Source organism: Pseudorasbora parva, chromosome 16 (genome assembly GCF_024679245.1).
Source record: "Pseudorasbora parva isolate DD20220531a chromosome 16, ASM2467924v1, whole genome shotgun sequence".
In the NCBI taxonomy this organism is placed as follows: Eukaryota; Metazoa; Chordata; class Actinopteri; order Cypriniformes; family Gobionidae; genus Pseudorasbora; species Pseudorasbora parva.
Window position 1 is genome coordinate 6,174,640 of NC_090187.1, and position 25,025 is coordinate 6,199,664.

Here is a 25,025-nt window from a genome sequence, read left to right on the forward strand (position 1 = left end):
TGCACTCGAAATGATTAAAATAGCTGAAATGCTGTCAGTGCAAAGATGTGATCACCAAAACTGTCTTTGAAAGAATTTATGTAGGAGAGAAAGAGTGAGAGCGTTTGCATAATGAAAAAAAAAAAACAATACCCCAAAAATATCTTGTGATTTATGGCACAAATCCATTAAAAACTCAACAGCATGAGGGATATTTGCAACATGAGCTTGTCAAATCTATACTCATACAAATAACCCTCTTTTTCAGACAGCAGAACCATATGGCGATGAAACAGGCTTACGGCATGATAAATGGGTCAGAGAATTTACACATGCATCCACTCCACAGCAAACAGCAGCATCATAGTGTCCTGCCAAGACTCTCTCTGCATGTAGCCGCCTTTTAGTAAAGATCATCACTGACAGCCAATCTGCTAAATGGATCCTGCTCCTGCAGATGCAACTCAATAAAATGCCCGCTGACCTCTGACTGCCGCTGAGAAGCCAACAGAGGCTGAGAAAGCAGAGAGATCATATAGAGATAGAGATCTTTATCTGTGTTGATGATCTGTTATCTGTTTTAGGGTGAAAAAACAGCCATAATACATTGTACAGATTCTTCACATATCAGGGTGATATTTTAGGCATTCAATAAAGTTTGTACCTTAAACTTCCTACAGTAGACTGCACTATAGGGACTTCCACACAGGAGGAGAACTTTTTTGCTCACCAGTCACTGTGGCTAATGGTTTTTCTAGAGTTACTAGACCACTGGCCACAATATTAATGTCAATACCATGCGGAAAACTGCTATATACATTTTCTTATAATATTATCATAATTAGGGAGCAGGTATATTAGGCTGCGGTCACTTTAAGACCTGACACAGGTCTTTGTTTTAAGGGGCGTGTCTGCTGTGAGACTTCAGTGAAAACACCCACTGTTGTGATTGGCTGACATCTTTGCATTTGAAATGAGATTAAGTGCGAAGGGGGTGTGGTTTGTTGAGGCGCGCAGCAGCAGCCCTCACTGTCTGCCAGTCGAGAGAGACAGAGACTGAGCTGGGGAAAGATTACTGAGAAAGTGTTATAGTACCGAGTTGTTGAGAACACATGTTTATCTTGTTTGTATCCGAGAGCTCTGAATAAACCCGAGTGAACTTTGCAATGTTATTTCTTTCACAAAAGGCTTTTACCACAGCTAACAGCAAGCACACGACATGAATACAGTAAGAGCTTCTGTTGAGCATAACAGCCTCATTCATTTTAATGGCAGTTTGGGCAAGTGTGCACTGCAGATATATGTCTGATTGACAGATCCGAACATTATAAAGAGTGTTCTTTGATCGCTCTCTGTAGTTTAATCATTTAAATAACAGATTTGTTTCATGCTGCTAACAGAAATGACGTGAAGTTGATCGTTTTAGTCACGGACTTGATTCACTGATGCATCAAGAAGGCCATCGGCGGGACTGACAGTATTACATGATTTAGAAAGACAGTCTGACACACTGACTGTGTTCAGGTGATCCCTATTCCAGTGGATCGTGTTCCGGTGGTCCCTGTGCCGGTGGATTGTGTTCCGGTGGTCCCTGTGCCGATGGTTGCAATGCCGGTGGATCGTGTTCCGGTGGTCCCTGTACCGGTGGAACGTGTTCCGGTGGTCCCTGTGCCGGTGGATCGTGTTCCGGTGGTCCCTGTACCGGTGAATCGTGTTCCTGTGGTCCCTGTACCGGTGGATCGTGTTCCGGTGGTCCCTGTGCCGATGGTTGCAATGCCGGTGGATCGTGTTCCGGTGGTCCCTGTACCGGTGGAACGTGTTCCGGTGGTCCCTGTACCGGTGGATCGTGTTCCTGTGGTCCCTGTACCGGTGGATCGTGTTCCGGTGGTCCCTGTACCGGTGGATCGTGTTCCTGTGGTCCCTGTACCAGTGGATCGTGTTCCGGTGGTCCCTGTGCCGATGGTTGCAATGCCGGTGGATCGTGTTCCGGTGGTCCCTGTACCGGTGGATCGTGTTCCGGTGGTCCCTGTACCGGTGGATCGTGTTCCTGTGGTCCCTGTACCGGTGGATCGTGTTCCGGTGGTCCCTGTACCGGTGGATCGTGTTCCTGTGGTCCCTGTGCCGGTGGTCCCTATACCGGTGGTCCCTGTGCCAGTGGATCGTGTTCTGGTGGTCCCAGTGCCGGTGGTCCCTGTGCCGGTGGACTCTGTTCCGGTGGACAGCGCTGGGCCGGAGATGCCGGAGAAGATAAATATTATTCTTCTTGCACTTGAGTCCTCGCACCTATTTCTTTGTGTGAACATGACAATGGCGGACAAACAATCCAAACTGCCAATTCCTCGAGTGGCACCTGCTCATAAAATAAAGACGGGTAAACGGAAAAAGACAGATGACGATGATAAAAAACACACAAAAAAAGAATTAGAAAGATCCCAAAATAAAATGAGGGTAAACATCGAAGCGATTTTTCCGAAGTGGAGGGACCTAACGTGTCCTGAAAGGATTAAAAACCGATGCAGAGTTAGCCACATTTCTGCTTGACAAGTATCCCAGCTTGACTTGTTTCATTCCTCGAAGTTGGTGTGGGTGTGAATTCCTCGTCGGAGCCCATTGACTCTGTGTCAAAACTCTAGCTGCATAACATACAGATAAAATGTCACGCACAGTGCAAAGCAACTATTGAAACCTAATTCACTGGCTTGTCATGTTGGTGAAATAATGTACTAGCAAACCTAATGTAGCATTACGTATCGATAGAATAATTACTTGCATACTGTAATGTTAGTTACCGTTATATTATCGTACTAGCTATTTATTACTTATATAAATAGTGCAACATAGTTACATTACATATATTGCAAAATACGTAATGTTTTGAGGGCCAAGTTTGTAGTCAAAGTATGGGCAGGCCATAGTCAATTTAAATGATATTGTTGATGTTTCGTCTGTACCAGTGAATGTGCCATAACTGTTTGCTTTCTAGCCTGCGCGTTCACGGCCGGCTCCGTTGTGATGGGGGAGGAGCTGTGATGGGGGAGTAGCTGTGATGGGGGAGGGCTGTTGTGCAGCAGAGAGGAAGGGGAAGTGACCTGTGAGTTATGCTTGTTCAAATTTTCAGGATAAAGGCTATAACATACTCCGCAAGAACAGAGAAAAAAGTTCTCGCTCCCAGGGCTGTGAGAACAAAATTAAGCAGACCTGGTTTGGGAGTTCTCGCAGCTTGTTCTCGACACATCGTCTGAGCAGAATTTTTTTCTTGCGGGTGTCCGAGAACTATTGTGTGATTGGTCATAGGTTTAAAGTAGGAGTGGTTAATGCGGAGAAACGCAGATGGTCGGCACCTGATTTTCTCATGAAGTATGGAATGTACTGGCCAGAACAAACTAAATTCTTGTTCTTGCCACCTTGAGAAAACAAACAAATGTCTTTGTTCTTGCAGAGTATGTTCCAAGATTAAGTCAACGTTTTTCTAAAAACTCCCTACTGCAGCTTTAAATGACGTCGCTGTTTGCTGGCTTCCATCGCTTCAGACTTCCTACTGCCAGGAAACCAGGAAAATGGCTCTAGGGGAAATTTTGTTAACACAATATTGAAATGCATTACTTTTAAAAGTAACTTTCCCCAACACTAAGTGGACATACATTATGATGAATAGAACTAACAGGTGCAAAAACCAACCAACCATTGCACTGTGAAAGATGAAGTTTGTCAGAGTCAAATATTTGAGTTCATAATTCATTTGTAATTTGACGAAAGAAAATAGAATATCTGAAAATAACTGTGTGCCTCAAAATTATCGAAGCAAATCAGAGATATAATTAAGTGTTTAAATATTTACTTTCAATAAATGGCCAGTCTGTTCAGTAATGGAGCTCAGTCAGAATACAGTGTTTTTATAATCACACTGAATCCCCACTGCAGCATCAAATGGGATCATTTTTTTTAGAAGAAAAGCAACTAATTACTCTTGTGCCTTCAACCTGAGATTAATTATATTTCCTCTTATTAAGTTATTTATCACTATGAAAAGTCAATGTCAAAAAGTAAACTAAAAGTCAGCATAATAAAGAACTAAATATTAATGCAGTAGTATGTGATTTGGTGTTGCAAGCAGGCTGTAGTTATTTTTCATCTGCCGATGCTGCTGAGGTGTCTGTTTGAAGAACTTATTTTGCATTCTTATTTTTTTTCATTTGTCACAAACGCTCTCAAACTGTCCAGAACAGAGAAGAAGAGAAAGAAAGAAAGAAAGAAAGAAAGAAAGAAAGAAAGAAAGAAAGAAAGAAAATTACTTGAAAATTAAATAGAAATTGAATACTGGGTGCTTACTGTGATGTAGCATGACATTGTGTGTTTCATGCTTAAGTCAGCAAATGTCATCCATTTCTCATCTGAGAAAAAAAAAAACAGTTGTTTTATTTTAAGTTGGTATGAACCTGACAGTCTGATTAAGTAATGATTGAAAAGGACACATTTAAAACTGATATTACTTTCAGCTCATATATCACACTGGCAATGGAAGGTCAAACTGAACACACTGTGTTGTGGGATACTGATCAATCACCTGTTTTATTGTCCACTAGGTGAAAGCTGTAAATCCAAGCCCTTAGACAATAAACCGCATGGACATTTCTCAGTGATGCGCTGCTCATTTTGAGGCACATTATGAGAGGTTGCAACAGTAATTCCTCACCCTCAGCATTAACAAGAATGTCCATCGGCAAACACTTTTGTATATTTCTAATTTATTGCGGTGCACATGCAGGAACTGCATCAATAACGGTGCGTATGTTAGCTGAGCACTAATGTGAATAACTTATGTAGCATAAACATTTGTGAAATAAATCTTGCTCCATCCTTTATCTTTACTCAAAGTAGTAAGAATGACGGTCAATTAACAGACACAGTTTTAGGTAATAGTGGCCTACAGCTGATTAGCATTAACTATTTCAGTAAGACAGTTAGCCGGAGACCTAAACAATATAAAACACAAAACTACAGTCCCTGACAAAAGTCTTATCGCTTATCTATTTTCTAGAAATACCTGATATTAACCTAACTTTTAATTAATTAATTGGTGTTAGAAATAGCTCATATGAAAAGCTAAAACCCTCCCAAATGATGTTTAATGCACTGAAATAAATAATTTTCACAGAAAAAATATTTATCATTTAATCAAGACAGAAAGGTCAAATTTTGGCAAGACAAAAGTTTTGTTGCCTATACAGAAATTGAACAAATTTACTGCAAATACAAAAATATGTCAGCAAATTAAGTTGTGGTGCTGTGAGATTCAAATTTAATATCTTGTATGACTTCCATGAGCTTGAAGGACTGCATCCATGCGGTTTGGCAAGGATTCATACAATTTATTAATGAAGTCATCAGAAATAGCTAAGAAAGCAGTCTTGCATGCCTCCCAGAGTTCATCAATATTCTTTGGTTTCGTCTTCCATGCATCCTCTTTCATCCTACCCCACATATGCTCAATGATGTTCATGTCTGGTGACTGGGCTGGCCAATCCTGGAGCATCTTGATCTTCTTCACCTTGAGGAACTTTGATGTGGAGATGGAAGTATGCGATAGAGCACCGTCCTGCTCCAGAATTTGGCCTCTTTTATGCTTGGGAATAAGAGGTAGCTAAGATTTCTTGGTATTTTAGACTATTGATGTTGCCTTCCACCGTGCAGATCTCTTGCACACCCCCATACTGGATGTAACCCGGACACCCGGTAGAAAATATATACATCAATAATTATTTATACTTACAGGTTGGGATTCTGAGGAGGAAGCCGGTCCAAATAAACTCTGAGATTTGAGAAGCAGTCATTAGTAAAATGATGCATTTGTGGGCGGGTCAAGTTTTTCACGGGCGGACAAATTACAAGGCGGGCATTATGCAAATGTCTTTTCTAGAGACATAGAACAGTAATGCAGTGGAATTCGAAATACAGTTGACTCATATAGGCGGATCAGAGTCGATTCTTTCTTTTGCGAGACAATAACTTTATTTATCATGCACTTTCATCCCAAACTTGCAGAACTTTTACATTAACAAACTACATTACACACTAGGGGTTGAAGGACTTTTTTAAAGTTGACATTAATGTGAGGAAAGCCGAGTCGACATCTAGTCCCTGATGACGTCATTAATTAACAAATAAGCCAGAACCTTGAGCTGAGACCCAAGCGTGGGTTTTCTTTGCACAGGACAGCTATGGTATATGACACAGCGCTGCCCAAAAGGTTATTGCTATAATAAGCTATAATATAGACTTATTGCTTGCTAAGCTTTTTTAATCAGTTATTTTGACTTTGGGTCATTATATTTCTCACAGATTTATGCTCATTTAGCCTGACAAGCCAGACCCACATCAAGATGTTTGGTCTGGAAACTTACCATTGACAGCTCAATCCGAGGGGCGGAATAAACGGTTGTCTTTCAAACTCCCTCTGCACGCGATAGGATAGCGCTACACCAACCAGAGAAATGTGAAGCGGAGCTTGTTGATAGATTAAACATTCGCCGTATCCGGTCGGCAAAACTCTGAACACATCTTCCCTTTTTAAGAATGACTTCAGTGCCGTTCATGACTTCCAGAGTAGCGGTCAAAGCTGATTCGAAAAATTGCTGTTAGACAGCCTCTGTGTTTGCTAGTAGCCTTCACCTCTGCCGTCCCTATGTTAAGCCCCGCCCACCGACTCTATACACGATGTGATTGGCCTGAACAGACTTTGGGTTTTACAGCTCAAATCTGTATTGAGAGTTGCTAGATGATACTCGCGGCAGATTAGATTTGCTGCTGCTAGGGTGCGTCTAGATTTCTAGGCAAATGCTCATTCTGAATCAGATACAGATAAAGTTGCACGATAATCATATTAACTGTTGGAAACGGAGCGTGCATGTCAGGAAATGGCTTATCCTGTTGCGCCCACTATAGGTCAGCAGCTTAGTCGACGGTCATGCTTAAAGTGCCATGGCAGAGCATAAGGTCAACTAGTGAATTAGTCAACTAGTCTGTGCAACCCCTATTACACACTACATGAAAAGAAATACTGGAAAAACCATAATAGGGGCACTTTAAAAAAAGGTCACCAGGGATCTTCTATTTCCGGATATACATATTCCTTCTGATTTTAACATTTATTTTAGGGTCTAAGCACCGTATCTACTCTATCACAGAGTTCTGAGAGACTGTCTGTTGTGTCTTCTCATTTCATCCTCCTCTCTGCATGCTTGAGAACACCACAGCCTTTCTGTCACCCCGCTGTTCCTGACCACTAGTCCGAAAACTCTCTTTACAGTTCATTTCAGAAATGAATATCCGTGATTGATGTGAGCTGACAGTGGAGTTATCATTTCCGAAACATGTGCTACCAAGAGGACAGACCATTTCTGTGACAAAGTGAACCTTAAAGAATTGACATACACTGTATCTGTCTAGGCTTGCATTTGTAATAATGTACAAACAGGATAAAAGCTCCCTAAAGGAAAATCATGTTTTTTCTAAAATATATTTCAGGGACAATATATACTGTGTAAATACCTTTAGGTGAATATATATATATATATATATATATATATATATATATATATATATATATATATATATATAATTTCACCTAAATGATTATTAGGAACACCTGTTCAATTTCTCACTAAAGGACAACTCCGGGGATTTTTTAAGTTAATCTTGATCGTTATACCTTTGTGAGTACAGTCTATAGAAAAAAAGGAAAAAACAAAAAAACAAAAACAAAAAAAAACGAACCGGTTTGGTGCTTCAACACAGAGCTGTTACAGTTAATGCCCAGAGCTCCCACTCGGATAAAACAGGAGTTATGTGGGAACAAATGTAAAGGGTGTGTTTGTGCCTCTTAACAGACACAAAATGCTGTGTAACATGACAACGAGATGCGTTTAGCCACTTGGACAGTTTAAGACTGGAAAAATGTTGCCTGGTCTGATGAGACTCGATTTCTGTTGAGACATTCAGATGGTCAGAATTTGGCATAAACAGAATGAGAACATGGATTCATCATGCCTTGTTACCACTGTGCAGGCTGGTGGTGGTGGTGTAATGGTGTGGGGGATGTTTTCTTGGCACACGTTAGGCCCCTTTGTGTTTGTGTGTGTGTGTGTGTGTGTGTGTGTGTGTGTGTGTGTGTGTGTGTGTGTGTGTGTGTAAGCAAGCTATGCTAAAAAAAGTGCTTTGTTTATTTAATCATTTTGGACTTTTTTCTTTTTTCATGATATAAGAATAGAAAGAAAGAAAAGCGTGAAAATACAAGGAACATGCAGTGCGGAGAGAGGCAGAACACCTTTTTTTCCAGATTATCTTTTAACTCATTATTTTATTAGCACTACAGACCTATTCCACATGGCACATAATTCTCCTTATGGAAAAGAATGTAGTGTAGTTCAGACATTCTGCATTTTCCCCTCTACCAGCCCAGCATCATATATAGTAAGGTCTTTTACCCTGGGGGGCCTTCAGCCTCATTGCATCTCTTTCTCTCTCACTGAATAAAAGTGCAGACTTTTAATGTAGTACGAGGGATGCAATCTGGCCAGTGCCATTGTTGTGATGTGTAGTTAGTGCTTGGATTGCTCTGATGTGTGTAATTGCTGATAACAGCATGTAGTCAAGAATACTTCTCCCAGTGTGAAATGCTTATTGATTGGCTGAAACCATGTTTGTTTGCCCATGTTCTTTACATGTCCTGTTGTGAGGTGCACAGTATGCACATGCTCGTGTCATCAGCCTCTTCTATGTCCACAGTGGGCTCAAATATAATAGGTAAATAACATCACCTTTGACTGTTTTAACCATACGCTTTATCCCTGTACCACTTGGAAAGTCTAATTTGCTTATGCAAATTGGCAAAAGGATTCACACTTTCACGATCACATCACATATTATCTCTGCAGTCTTTGCAAACCACATCCTGTGTTTGTCTGTTTTGGTCAGCAGGACTCCTAGAAGTAAACGTGATGGTGGTAATTTACTGGACATGTGACAATATGTTATTCTGTGTTATTCAGCGAGCAGTTGTGTGCAAGAACTGATTTAGAGTAAAAAAAAAAAGAATGGCCATAAATTGGTTTTACTGGCCATGAAGCTGTTTTTATACAAATATACTTTTATACACGGAAAAACAACAACAATTAAAATGTATTTAAAGGTGCCCTAGAATGGAAAACTGTATTTACCTGAATAATAAGAGTTCTGTACATGGAACTAACATACCATGAGCCTTAAACACCATTGTTTCCTCCTTCATGTGTAAATCTTGTGCTTGAAAAATACCACTGAAAAACGAATTAACAGAAGTCCATTCTGGCAACCATATGCACGCTAGCTCTTTCTCACGTGTGCGGATGATCTGAAACATCAATAAACAAGTAAGCTGCATTTCAGCCATCTCCATTTGAGATTTTCTTCTTAAACTGTCATTTAGTCGATCTGTGTTCTGTCAGGACTCACAGCCACTAGTGCTGTCTGTGATTGTGTTTGCTGAATAAATGCACTTGTATAAATGCACTTGTGCGAGCTACTGAAATGAGCCAATCAGAGCAGAGCACAACATTAATATTCATGACCCTTCCAAATAAGGCAAAAACAACCCATCTCATTCTAGGGACAATTTCTAGGGTTGTAAATGGACCTGTAAAACTGTATCTGGACAATTTTTGCCCTTAAATAAACCACACACCCTCTATGTAGATCTCGGAGAACAATTTAAAATATTGTTTCAACTCATTCTAGGGTACCTTTAATTATAAGTAAACTCTACTTTTCAAAACCGCATCTCCTTCCCTTTCATATTACACAGTCATTATGTCAATCTTTCAGTCATTAGCTGCGTTTCCATTACAGATTTGCGAAAAACTTTTGTGATATTTCTTAAATGTCGATAAAAAACTTAAAGGAAGAAGGAAAAAATGAGAAAACGTCCACGCTTTTACCGGTGGTGGGTTTAAGAAAACAGCTTAACTACAAAACTAAATAGGCTACGTTTAGGCCTAAACATTAGCTTGTAATATTATTATTTTAATTTATATGTTGATTATGAAAAGTGAGCATCATAAGTAAGATATAAGATTCGCAATATGTTTGAGACTTGGGGGGTCACATGATTTTGACCACTTCGAGTTTTCTTTTCTAGAAAGTCTTTCTTAAAAAAATTATTTAGTTTTGTATAAATTGTATTTTTATTTTAATCGATATTTCATCAATTAATTGCCAATATATTAAATAAGAAGCAACCCAATATCGTCTGGAAGGATGTGTGTAGCTGGCCTGTTTCCTCTGCCTTTGAGTAAGGCTGAAGCTGTAGCTCTTTCTGTTTTAATACATTTCTTGAATATATGTCTTAATTACAGTAGGCTTATATATTATTTGTGGCTGCACCGGGGTCCGTCATTACTAGGTTAAAGTTACCCCACTGTCCTTATTAAGAGAAAATATGTCCTTTTAACTACATTATATCTTGTTAAGTTGTTATAACGACACAAATGAGTGGAAAAAATAATATATAGGCCCTATGTTGCAGCAATGCGGCACCGCACCTGTAAATGCAAAAAAACGTTTCCATTGCAGTTTTGCGAAAATGTCCTTTTTCGAATTGCCTGAAAAACCACCTCATGAGAGCGTAAAAACTTTTTTGCGATATATGGGAGTTTTTGCAAAATTGCCAAGTTTCCATTGGGCGTATTTTCAATTCACAATTTCAGTTTGTGCAATTTGAAGGGTAATGGAAATGCGGCTATTGAGTCAATCCACAGTTATACTGTCGACCAATAGAGTCAGGTTCCAGAAGTAAAATCACATTAATTTTCTTAATAGGGGAATTGATTTTGAACAATAACTTATAAAGCCATTAAAGATAGACCTGCTGTGAGCTATGATGTTTTTAATAGTAGCCTTTTGTTGAAGCCATCAGTCCACATTATGTAATTTATTTCTTTATACATTAGCAATGTTTGTAATATAGTGATTTACTTCGTAGCTGGTGTGGTTCAGTTTCCATAGTTTTCAAAACCAAAAGTTGCACTATATTATATATTTTGCAGCAAGGAGACATGGAAAGAAGAAAGCATAATTCAACATACAATGTGCAAAAACACTATTAGGCCATAGACATGTCATAATGTCATGGCTCTTTTTTTCCTATTAAACACACGAGGACTACTTAAACATGTCAACAACATGAAATAGTGCCGACTGACTGCCTAGGCCTTAGAGCTTTGTGGGGCATTAATGTTAGCACAGTCGGTAATATCTGTAAACAGGTGGGACAAATGATTGGACATCGTGTCCAAAGCTTGGATCTGTGTGTTAAGACCTGCAGTGTTAAATCAACTTTATTGTTTTTTTCATTTTTTTTTTCATTTTGGTGGCTTAATGTGAGAAAAACTTGTCACTCCATTTGATGGTAAATTCCACTGAGGTATAAATTGTTACATGATGTGTAACGTCACAGCGGATATTTAGTAATTGGTTTTATGTGTATTGCACACAACACCAGTGAGGGTCAGGTTATTGTTCTTACAATTGAATTTAAATCATGTACTATGTTGTAGCTCCTTATTAAGTTGCCGACCACCTGGTGAGTAAATCTGATTTGCTTACTGGCCGAAGCCAATACTCGAATTTGACACTTGGCGAGTGTTCATCTTGGACCACGATAGACTGTATATGTACTATAATATGTTTTGACTTTACAGGAATTACTTTTTTATTAGGAGACAATGGAAAAGGAGACCAAGAACCAGCCAGTTTCTTTCTAATTTCAGACCTGTACGGCATCTGATGACATGACTGTTCATTGTTTACCACATTTAACCACTGTGTGCTCACTTCAAAGTCAGAGAGGCCAGCAAACTAATTGATTAGCAAATTAGCAAAACATTAGAGGAGGGAAATCAAACCAATTAGAAACATCCTTGCATGAATCACACATCCTCTAAGCACTTTGGTTTTCAAGGCTTCCGAGTCATTGTGCTACAAGAAGCACTGACAAGCCAAATGAATCCTCAGACTCGAAGCTGAGTGGAGGCTACGCTAATGAGACAGCCGCTTTCTTTTGATACAGCTCCAGCAGCTCTCCCCATTCAGAGTGGGAGGTATGGAGTAAGAATTCATTATTAAAAAGATCTAATGTGTGAGGTATTTACTGAGGTGGCTCTCCCTCAGGTGGGCTCTGTGTTTGAAGTCGTTTTACATGAGCGGGAGGCCAGACACTGAATACTAATGTCACTCTTCTTGTTTCCTGGAAGCGGCTTACAGTGCTTTGAAGCTTACACAATATCATTTGGGTCTGTCGTAAGGCTGCAGGAACAGAGCACAGATCGGGCATCATCTCTGCAGTCAGATATCTATGACAACGGTGGCCATGTTTAAAGCCTTGGAACAATGCGTGAACAGCACACTTTTGCTTGAATAGGAAATTCTTCTCCGAAGTATGTTTGTAATTCTGATGGAAATTCAAGCACTTGCCAGGTGAAACAAAAATAGTGTTTTAGTTTTAGGTGAAGCAGTTAGGGAAGTTGTAAAGCTAATACAGTTAGAGGGAGGAAAACAAAGAGACTAGGGCCCTATTTTAACTATCCACGGTCTGAAATGCATGGCCCAGTGCATGTCTGAATTCATTTTAATAACTTTATTTTAATGGCCAAAAAAAAAAAAAAAATGCACCAGGTGGATGGTCCAAAAGGGGTGTACCTAGTTTCTTAATGAGTTGTGTGTGTGTTGGGTGTAATAAACCAATAAAACAATAAACCAGTTAGAGTCTAGTTACAGTCAACGCTTCTCCAGAGAGAAATCATTTATTTTGTAATATTTAAAAAGGTTTGTGTCACTGCACATCCCTGTGTGCGTTATAAGCAAAGTGTATGTGTGCCGTTCACTTTCCTATAGGCACATATTACTAACAACACCCTTTAAATAACACAAAAAAATACTGCACTATTGACTTTAGACCAGGTTTTTGTTGGTCAATGGCGGAGTCAATTTCAGGTCCTCAAAACATAGTCCTGAACACACTTTGTATTCAGACCAGCACTGGACATGAAAATGGTAACTGCGTTGGGCTAAAAACTAGCAAAAATCCCTTGAGTCGTGCCTTGCATCTCATTGCGGCAGGTTTACGATAGGGCCCTTTGTCTTGAGCGTTCTCGTAAATTTGTTTCGTACCTCCAAACTAATGTTGATGAATCAGGATTATTCTAGATGGGTGAGAGTGTGCCTGCAGTAGAAATTACCATTAAAACACCAAAACCATCTCCATATAAGGGCTTTCTGCATAACTTCTGCTAGACAGCCATTTGTCAGTATGTGAAAATGTATCTAATGTATCTCTGGAAAGCCTCAAAGCATGTTGTGACAGAGTTTGAGTTACAAATCATTCACCACATAAAACAGTCTTGTAAAAGAAACATTTATTCATAAGTTCGTTCCACATGAACAAGTGCACATTGCAGTGTGACTTATTCATTGTGTCTGCATTTCTGCAAATAAGAAAGCATAGATTGGAATTAGACAAACAATGCTTTTGCTTCAGCATCTGTTTATAAAGTAGGGAGCGAGAAGCTTCAGATTCTAGAGAGCATTTGATTGGACAGAACATGAGAAGCTGGGGCATGTTCAAGCTCAAACGGATCCACAAAGTTTTGCTACGGTTCCGGGTTGAACAACATGTTTCCTAGAAACTGTGTGCAATAGGGTTTGTTACCCTCCCGTTTCAATATTAGTCTAGGGGATTGAGGGAAAACGTAACAAGATGAAAGTAGAGACTATATGGAGCTTCTCAGTCCCGTGCCCAGGACTAAAGAATACCAATAACCACTGAAAACTACTGCAAGTTGATTGGTTGTATGAAGAAACCAAAAGAGGAACACAAAATGGCTTCAGGTGGCGGCATAGTCATAATAACAAACAAAACATTGTCTAACTCAATTTTAAAACCTAACCAGCGAAAGAAAAACAAAAAGACAACAGCACTTAACTCCCCAAAACAGGGGAAAGGTATTAGTAAAGAAAATGGCACCCTACTCCCTACAAACTACAATTAAAATATTACATTTAACAAAATAAAAATCAATAAAACACTGTGATGTGAATTAACAACATTAAGGATTGGAATTAACACTGCAAGCAAGAGCACAACAACAGACTGTCACAGATTTCAGAATATTCACTATCTATCAGTTGGTGAACAACAAGACAACCAGCAACAATTGTCTGGTGCTGCAGCGAGGTCCTATATTTCTCTCCTCTCCCACTCTGTGCTTCCTTGATGGCTTTTATAGCTGGTTTTCTCACCAAGAGCCAATGAATGAAGCACTAGCTGGCTATCAGCAAACAAGTATCAGGTGCCAGCAATCAGCTCATTAGGGCAACAGCACAGAAGAGAAAAAAAAAAAGAACACTACATAGTCCCTGTCCCAAATTGCACACTTCATGTGCACTTTCGGTCTTTTGGACTTAAAATGGTTGCAGCTTGCACATGTCTGTTAAATCCATGAGACCGCAGGGTGTCCCATTTGTCATTTTAGGTCTTAGAAGGGTGCTCGAAAGCACCGACTTGATCCACACAGTCTTCCATTCGTGGTAAGGGAAATGACTCAGGTTGTCACATTGTTAACTTTTCTATAATCCGTACAAAAGCGAAAAGAAGCATCAGACTTTAGGAACAGCAAGCAAAGAGAACTCCAAGGACTTCGGCTGGGTACAGCCAGCTCAATTTTCAGCAGGTAAACTACCTCTGACCTCATGATCACTTGCTTTGCAGGATTCACTCTGTACGGATGTTGTTTGATCTGCACAGAATTACCTACATCAATGTCATGAAACATTATACAGGTTCTACCAGGCACATCAAAAAACAGGGTGAAATTATTCTGCAACAACCTAACCTCACCCTTACACTGATTTTCAGGTAAATAATACAAGTACGAGTCCAAACTACTCAATATAGCAGAATTATTCAAACGAACACCAGGCGACAGTGGTTCCAAGTAATAATTCCTCATCAGGAATACCAGCAGGAGTTACTGTAACACAGGGTTTCAATGTTGGTAAAGGAAGAGAAGGCTCAGATGAATTACGTGCAACATAACGTTTTAACAAGTTGATATGGCACACGCATACGACGGCATACAACACTGATCAGGGGTATCTGCGACATCGTTACGATACTTCGCTTTTCAAAATGAGTCTTCATTTTAGACAGTGCTGTGACTAGATGAGCTTTTGCCACTTTGCAAGCTTTTTGTAAACATTCGCGAAAAGAACTGACTTGGTGGTAGGTGCTAGACAGCTAGTGTGCTATCCTTAACTCCTTCATCATCTGCCCAAAAACATTAGATGTGAAATTCGATCCCCAAGCAGTCTCAATTACCTAAGGCAAACCGAATGTCATAACGAATTTTACGATCTCTTTCAACACTACCTGTGCTTTTAAAGTATGTAACGGTACACCCCCAGGGTAACGGGTGGCATTGCACATCATTCTTAAAATGTACTGATGCCAATTTTTTTGATTTTGGAAGAGGCCCACAATCAATTAATAATTTCTCAAACGGCTCACAAATGACAGGAATTGGATTAAGAGGGGCTATTGGAACAGTCTGGTTGGGTTTGCCCGCACACTGGCAGACATCACAGGAGTGACAAAACCTAGACACGGGCCAATAAAAGTGTTTAACAATGTGCTGAAACATTTTTTCTCTGAGGTGCCCAGCAAGAACATTTTCGTGTGCCAATTTCAAAACCTGGGAACGATAACTGGTAGGCAAAACAACCTGATACACAGTATACCATTCATTTTGTTCTAACAATCTTGGTTCCCATTTGCGCATTAAGACTTCACCGTCCCAAAAGTAGCCTGCTCTTGCCGTTAAAAGATTTCAATGATCTACCACAGCACAAACACATTCTATAAGTGTGAACACATTCACTTCTGTGCAGCAGCAAGATGTTCCTTACCCACCATGGAAGGAAGCTCAACTATACCCTTGTGAAAAAGAAGTGTGCTTAATTGTATTGAAAGTGTATTTTTTGTGCACTTAATATATTTAAAGTATATTTTTTAAAAACTGCACTTGTAGATAATATGATATAATTAAAATTAAGTGCCACTTAAGTGTACTTAAAGAGAATACACTTTAATGACAATATTTCTAAACACACTTAAGTACACTTTTTTAAAATTCACTTTGTAATAATATCTAATTAATTTGTATTTTTAAAAAGTACACTTTCATGACAATATTTCTAAACACACTTTAGTACACTTATAATAAGTGTACTTTGTAATAATATATAATTAATTTGTACTTTAAAAAGTACACTTTCATGACGATATTTATAAACACACTTTAGTACACTTATAATAAGTGTACTTTGTAATAATATATAATTAATTTGTACTTTAAAAAGCACACTTTCATGACAATATTTATAAACACACTTTAGTACACTTATAATAAGTGTACTTTGTAATAATATATAATTAATTTGTACTTTAAAAATGTACACTTTCATGACAATATTTATAAACACACTTTAGTACACTTATAATAAGTGTACTTTGTAATAATATATAATTAATTTGTACTTTAAAAATGTACACTTTCATGACAATATTTATAAACACACTTTAGTACACTTATAATAAGTGTACTTTGTAATAATATATAATTAATTTGTACTTTAAAAAAGTACACTTTCATGACAATATTTATAAACACACTTTAGTACACTTATAATAAGTGCACTTTGTAATAATATATAATTAATTTGTACTTTTAAAAAGTACACTTTCATGACAATATTTATAAACCCACTTTAGTGCACTTTTAATAAGTGCGCTTTGTAATAATATCTAGTTAATTTTCACTTAAAGAAAGTACACTTGTATGACAATATTTATAAACACACTTAAGTGCGCTTTTTAAAAATGCACCTTGTAATAATGTCTACACCTAAATTTACTTAAACCATTTTAATTATGAGTTTGTTTCATAAAGTACACTTATTTTACTAATGACAAAGCACATGGAAAATAAATGCTTTTTTTTTAAATTAGTTGTCCAAATTTACATTGGTTAATGTATTTTTCTTCAAAATTTCACTCGCTTACACTCCAGTACAACATACTGTTATGTTATAACTAGCTCCTATGAACTCAACTACAAGTGTCAGTATTCTACATAATTTGACATTGTCAATCTTTATGAGAGGAGTTGTCTAATGTACTGTAGGCTACTTTACATCTGTGTACAGAATACTTTCAATATTATGTTGTTGTATGGCGATTAAACACACATTTAATTGCATTAATTGCTAGAAAAAGTTGAACAAATCTAAACCAAATTAATTTGCATTAAAATTCAGTTAAAATAGGCTACATTTAATTTTAATCAGACTCTAAACATGATTGACTTTTAGTTAGGTGAATGAGTCAAGTTCTCTGAAATACAGTCCAACTACACAGTGTGTTAGAACAACCTGAACAGAAATGGATAATTAATAAGTGATTTATAATCAACATTTAATGCACGAAATATCTTATTTTATATTTATACTTAATATTTCAATGCGCATGCGCCAAAAATACTACGTCATGATTTTGAAAAATGCGCGGTCCGCCATGATTGCGTCATCTCGATGCGTGAGGGAAATGAAGCTGAAGAGAACAGACAACAGAGGAGTGAACCGTTTGGATCATTACGGATGAGACGTTATATGCTACAAATAACGAGTCAAGTAAGTATATCTTGATATAAGCTCTCTTGATTTTACATTTTCACCGTAACATGGTAGCTCTCTATTACGGTGTAGTTATTTAGTTTAATCGCAGATAGGATAGACTCACTATGGACTCGGGAGGTGAATTAACGTTAATCATGTTTCCTATGTATTTATTGTATTATTCATATTCATGTAACTTGTTATCTAAGATTGCATTATAATAATTTCTTAAATCGGAATGTGATCGCCGGTGTGGGCATGTTCAATGAATTTGCCTGCTGTACATACAATATTTGAATCGAACTCCTACTTTTTAAATTGGACAGAAGACATTTAACGTTATATACATTTATTCCATATATTAACTTAACGTATAACAACATCCAGTAATGAAATAATGATTTTAATATGTTCTTTTCTTTTTGCATTTGGAGAGTAAGATGTTAAAGTACTATTTGTGTTTTTAATATTTTGTGCTTATTTTATTTTATTTTTTTTATTTTGTAGGATCAATACAGATGTGTTATTGGAGATCCAGTGCAAGCTGTGTGGAATCACAGAGCCATCTTGATGAGGTCAAGTTAATGTTAATTATGAATTTATGCCCAGCCATGACACAAGCTAAAACATTGCTATCAAGTCTTTAGCTTTTAAATGCTTTGCACCTTGTCCATTTGTAAGTAATACATTCCAACTTGTGCATTTACAGATCCCCTAATCATTATATATTTTACAGGCCACACACCCAAAGGAATGGAGCCGCAGCATTGCTGTGCCAGGCGTGGTAAATACAGGAACATCCTTCATGGAGATGGTGCAAGGTAAGCTGAAACTTGCAAGGCAAGATGAGGAAAAATGCAAGAATACTTTTCTCAATTTACATTGGTCTTGGGTTATTTATCTATATTTAAGTTATGTTTAATTCCCTGTAAAGTAGGAATAAAAACCATTATTAAAATGTTCTCTATTTTTAAAGTCCAGTGTCAGTGAAGATGATGTGCTCAGTGGGATACGTGAAGGAACCTCTCCAATCATTCTACCCTGACGACTGAGGTAATTCATCACATAGGGGGATGCAGTTGTGGTCAAAAGCTTACACACACCGTGCAGAATAAACTGCTTCATCAGGGCAGTACTAGATTAAAAAGAGACAACATGCTCATTTTTATGATCCCTCTTATGGCTATTTCTTTTTTTTCTTCTTTTTTTCATACAGATACTGCTGTGTGAATATATACTGTACATCTATCGTTTTAATTTAATTGAGCCAATTATAATACTGGATAGATCTGTTTTATAAACAATTTTTTTCTTTGCGTTTTCTTTTTCTTTCCTCAAGGTATATTTTTTTGCTTTCCTGCCTCTTTGGAACATGTCCATTCACATATACTGTGGAGAGATGGTGCGCCAGTTTCCTACTGATGGAGAGCTTCTGGGACATTGACATAAACAGCACTTTCCAAACAACTTGAAAATAGTTGGTGACAAACAATTTTGTGTGCCTTTGGAGTTCTTCAGGTTTTTTTTTTTTTTTTTCATTCACTATAATGCTGGAATAAGATTTTAGAATAAACCTTTTGGTCCTAATTTTGGTGCTAGTAAAGGTTTAAAAGCTTATAAGTTCAGTAACACTTTACAATAAGATCTAATTTGTTAACGTTATTTAATGTATTGACCAACATGATCTAACAGTGATTTCTTTTTATTTATTTATTTTATTTTATTTTTTACAGTGTTTATTAATAGTTGTTGACCTTGCTTAATAAATTATAGTTCAAAGCTAGTTAATTAAATTTATAGTCATTGTTCATGCAAGTTAACAATGCATTAAATAATTAACATATACACCTTTTGATTTTAAGATTGCATTAATAATAGGGGTGTAACAGTACACAAAGCTGACAGTTCGGGGAGAGAACACTAAATATAAAAATGCTTTCTTTTTTTTAATTGGTTTACTGAACAAATTGTAATTGTCCTAAACTAAAGGTTTCTTAAAGAATTAAAAATATAATATAAAAAATATCTCTACTAATTATTATTATTATTACCTTTATTTAACCAGGAGAAAAACTCACTGAGATTAAAATGTCCTGTCCTGGCCAAGATAGGCAGCTGTGTTTGCATGTACAGTTATACATAAAAAGGCACATAAAAACATAAAACATACAACCAGTCAAAAACAATTACACACCATTAATTTACTCTCAAAATGATGTAGTAAAATTTTAAAATGACTAAATGTCACCAGATCTTTTAGCTTCAACTCAGTCTGGAGCAAATTCCAATCTGAGGCTGCGACATATTTGAAGGACGTTTTACCAAGCTTAACTCTAACAAAGGGCACACAAAGATTATAATTTGATTCAGAATGTAATATATAATTGCCTTGTTGTTTCTGTTTAATCAAACGACAAAGAATGCTGTATAGTGTAGACTATATAGGGAGGCCTTACTTGCACTTGCATTGTATGCAAACGTGTAAACTTCTCATAAGACCGTTTTTGCATTAACTTATAAATCTAATTATAGGTTAGATTTTTTTCAGGTTTTCAGGTTAAGTAGAATATGAATATATAGGCTAATATAATGCATACATTTAGTGAAAGTGTTCATCTCTCTCGTGTTTTATCGACGTCTTTCTGCTGTTGAAACACTGAACGATTACACGATGTGATATGTTTTAGTAAGTTGTAATGTATCCTTAACATACCTTCTGATGTTAATTCATGTTTATTCTTTGACTATGACAAGGTGATCACATTCACTCGTGCCGCGGTGCTGCTTGAACTGATGTGTCTTTACAGTGATCTGTCATGTCACATTAAAGAGCATCAATATGGCATCACTTGAATTTAATGATAAAATTGACAGAATACATATGTTCTCATGAAAACTTGTATTGAAGTGTGTTCCACTCATTAAACAAGCCGTCTGTTAACTGTTAAAGATTGCATTCGTACCGCTCGGTACACACGTGCACTGTACCGGAAGTCCTTTACCGAACCGGTTCGGTATGAATACATGTGCCGTTACACCCCTAATTAGTAAATGTTGAAATTAACATTAACTAAGATAAATAAATGTTTATATTATTATTCATTCTAGGTTCATGTTAAATTAAGTAGTTAACTAATTAAACGTTACCCAAAGTTTTGAATCTTAGTGTTGTACATGAAACGATTCTTTTCTTTCCATTTGTTTGTATTTATTCATCTGTTGTGTGAGGTAATTTTCTGTGATGGGTAGATTTAGGTACCTTTGAATGAGGGAGATATATAATAATGCATATAATTACATATAATTGCATATAATCCTCATTGTCCTCCAGACTCTTTCTAAATGAATTTGTGTTTGTGTAAATAGTTTTTTGGGTTTTTCTTGGGCATCAAAAAAAAAGTTTTTTTTGTATATTTGTTTTACAGATTGTTTTGTCAATAAATGTAGAGGATTTAAATTTGGATGTGTTTATTATACGAAATTGCAGCTGTATTATTTGAAAAATGTAATTATGAATGTATTTCATTATATTAGAGTGTACATGTAAATTACGTTAAGGTATATTTTAGTTCATATTAATTGCTTGTTTTTAAGACAGTAGAATGGATGTCAGTACATTGAGCAGTGCACTTTAATTACAATTTTAATACACTAGAAGTGATTATGAAAGTACATATAAAGTTGTATTTAAGTACCACTTAAGTTGTTCCAAAAAATCACTCTTAATTGCAACTTATTGTATTTTATTTCAACTTAATATGTGATAAATTTGAAATCAATTACATATAATGTGTGTTAAGTACACCGAAAACATTGCATTTAATTCACACTTAAGTGTATATTTAGCTGACATTAAAGTATGTTTTAGTTCACATTAATTGCTTGTCAGTACATTGAGCAGTGCACTTTAATTACAATTTTAATACACTAGAAGTGATTATGAAAGTACATATAAAGTTGTATTTAAGTACCACTTAAGTTGTTCCAAAAAATCACTCTTAATTGCAACTTATTGTATTTTATTTCAACTTAATATGTGATAAATTTGAAATCAATTACATATAATGTGTGTTAGTGCACCGAAAAATTGCATTTAATTCACACTTAAGTGTATATTTAGCTGACATTAAAGTATGTTTTAGTTCACATTAATTGCTTGTCAGTAAATTGAGCAGTGCACTTTAATTACAATTTTAATACACTAGAATTGATTATGAAAGTACATATAAAGTTGTATTTAAGTACCACTTAAGTTGTTCCAAAAAATCACTCTTAATTGCAACTTATTGTATTTTATTTCAACTTAATTTGTGATAAATTTGAAATCAATTACATATAATGTGTGTTAAGTACACCGAAAACATTGCATTTAATTGCACAATTAAGTGTATTTAGTATAAGTATATTATCTGTGTAATAAGTACACTTTATAAAAGTACACTAAAGTGCACTTTTTTTTCACAAGGGTAGGCAGAGAGTCATAACCAGACACCTTTTCTGTCGGGACAGATAATAACACTTAAACCACTGCTCAGTCACAAAATAATTTGAAAGTTTAACCACATCTTGAAACTTTTATGACTGAGACCGAGTGACCACACATGCAGGAAACACCAGGGGAAATTTCTCACCCAGATCCAACAAAGCACACTTAGTTTGCTTACTTACAGCAATTGGCTTGGAAAAGAAATTACCACCTGCAAGATAATTTTCCAATATAAGGCTGACATGGTCTACGGGCAACTTCTTACCAAGCGGCAACCTCCCGCGATCTCTCTTGAAGCCAATACGGAAGTAATGTAAACTGCAATTCCTCAACTGGCCACTAGGGACAGGCTCCAGAAGGGAGCAGAATCTCATTGAGCCCCATGTTAAAATTCTCAACTTTAATGCAGAAAAATAAACATGTTTACAGCCTGGTACAAATTGTGGTTTTGGCTTATAAGGCTAATTTTGATCTTCATGACAACTCTGAGGGGGGTGGATTTTTTTTATACCTCATTCGTTTACGTTATATAAAGCCTTAAGGTTCTGCATAATTAAGGGCGTGGTTACAAGTGGATAGCCATTTATCCGCCGTCTATAGTTATTGCGTCACCTCAGCTCCGCGCACATACCGCCTTTTTGCCCATTTTCTGTTATCCGGGAGTGACACGCAATGACTCGCTCACAAGATGGCAACGCCCAGCTCGGCCATACTTTAAGCTTCAGAACGGCTTATCGGAATCCTATGGGTGACGTCACGGACACTACGTCCATATTTTTTTACAGTCCATGCTTCTTACACACTGCCAACTGAACCACACCTGTAACAAGATCAGACTTTAACACCATGTAATGGAACGCTAACACACCCCATTTCAATTCTATACACAAGAACATTCGCGCCGGTTCTCGGATACGAGGCATCCGAGAAACCAAGCACATCCATCAAAATCAAAGACTGGGCTGACCCTGTATCTCTCAAAATTTGTACGCTTTCAATACCAGGACTGCCAAAGACACTTGCCCTAGCTAAAGAAAGGATCCAAAAGAAAAGGTGTCAGTGGCAAATTAGGAGCCGATTGCGCTAATGCAACATTTTTAGATTTCTTACGGGCCATTTTCTCCTTCCAAGCTTGTCAATCATTGATCAAATGGCCAGGATCAAGACAGAAAAAAACAAACACTCCTTTCTCCTACATTTTTTGAAGCTATTTTAGCTCTACTACCAAATTTATGGCCATTACCTTGCATTGTAACTTGAGCCACAGGCTTTGCAGATAAGGAAGGTCTTGTCTGACGCCCAGAAAGAAAAACCCTCCGATGGGTAAGACCAAATTCATAAGCAAGTACTGCTGCATCCGAGAGTTTTACCTCTTTTTGTTAATTTAGGTGAACTACAACATTTTCTGGCACAGGTCTTAAAGTCTTCTAATAAGATTAAATTCTTGCAGCTCTTCAAGGGTGGTAATTGGCAAAACACCACTTCTTGAGAAGTGTTTTTTTTTTTTTTTTTTATCTCCCTAGCGAATTCAACGAAAGTTTGTTTGGCTTGCTTTGAACACGCTCAAAATCTTGGTCGAAATGCCTCCGACACCAACTTGTAGACTTTCAAAACCGCTGCTTTCACAGTGTCATAGTCCAATGGCGACTCTATTGGCAAAGACGCACACACCTCCTGCGCTTTGCCAACAAAATTACACTGAAGCAGCAGTGTACTAATTTGCTATATATCTTTTTTCACCTGTTTCTGTGCCGCTCTAGAAATCGGTATATTATATAAATCAGCTATCACTAGCAGATATTTTTTCTACAATGATTAAACTCCTTCAGTGTAGGAGTTAATGTGAACTTAAAACAATATGGAATTTCTCACTTACCAAGGTTCAAAGCAGCCAAACAAAACTTACCTATACAACAAAAGGATCAACTATCCTGGATGAGCCCCCAGTTGTTACGCTCCCGTTTCAATATAAGTCCATGAGATTAAGAGAAAACTTAACAAGACGAAAGGAGAGCCCAGATCTTAACACTTTTCAGGAAGATTACCACCCTCGAAGAGCTGCAAGAATGAATCTTATTAGAAGACTTCATCTTATTAGTTCAGCACATCACTGTTTCCATTTAAAAAATGTTTTGCAACTGTAACTTAGTCCGTTCTTTATGTACAACCCCAAATCAGAAAAAGTTGGGACAGTATGGAATGTGCAAATAAAATAAAAAAGAAGTGATTTCTAAAATTACTTTGACTTGTATTTCATTGCAGACAATATGAACACAAAATATTTCATGTTTTGTCTGGTCAACTTCATGTCATTTGTAAATATGCATCCTTTCCTGTCATTCAGACCTGCAACACATTTCAAAAAAAGTTGGGACAGTAAAGCATTTACCACTTTGTAATGTTGCCATTCCTTTTCACAACACTTAAAAGACGTTTAGGGACTGAAGACACCAAGTAATGAAGTGTTTCAGGTGTAATTTTGTCCCATTCTTCCTGCAAACAAGTCTTAAGGTGGGCAACAGTACGGGGTCTTCGTTGTCGCATTTTGCGCTTCAAAATGCGCCACACATTCTCTATTGGAGACAGGTCGGGACTGCAGACAGGCCAGTCAAGTACCCGTACCCTCTTCCTCCGCAGCCAGGACTTTGTAATGTGTGCAGAATGTGGTTTTGCATTGTCTTGTTGAAATATGCATGGACGTCCCTGGAAAAGATATCTTCTTGAAGGCAGCATATTATGCTCCAAAATCTCTATGTACTTTTCAGCATTTATGGTGCCTTCACAGAAGTGCAAGTTACCT

The 25,025-nt window shown here is 37.2% G+C and overlaps 1 protein-coding gene and 1 long non-coding RNA gene across 2 annotated transcripts; both read left to right on the plus strand.

Annotated features, from left to right (window-relative positions):
- Positions 1–1,198: 1,198 nt before the first annotated feature.
- Positions 1,199–3,009, plus strand: LOC137043772 (uncharacterized). The gene is made up of 4 exons (XM_067420189.1): positions 1,199–1,207; positions 1,504–2,020; positions 2,135–2,350; positions 2,963–3,009. The coding sequence occupies exons 1-4, from the start codon at positions 1,199–1,201 to the stop codon at positions 3,007–3,009; spliced, it is 789 nt and encodes a 262-aa protein (XP_067276290.1).
- Positions 3,010–18,441: 15,432 nt separating this feature from the next.
- On the plus strand, positions 18,442–19,269 carry LOC137043009 (uncharacterized). Its single transcript, XR_010898403.1, has 3 exons — positions 18,442–18,560; positions 18,716–18,792; positions 19,079–19,269. It is a non-coding gene; the product is annotated as an uncharacterized lncRNA (long non-coding RNA).
- Positions 19,270–25,025: the final 5,756 nt, after the last annotated feature.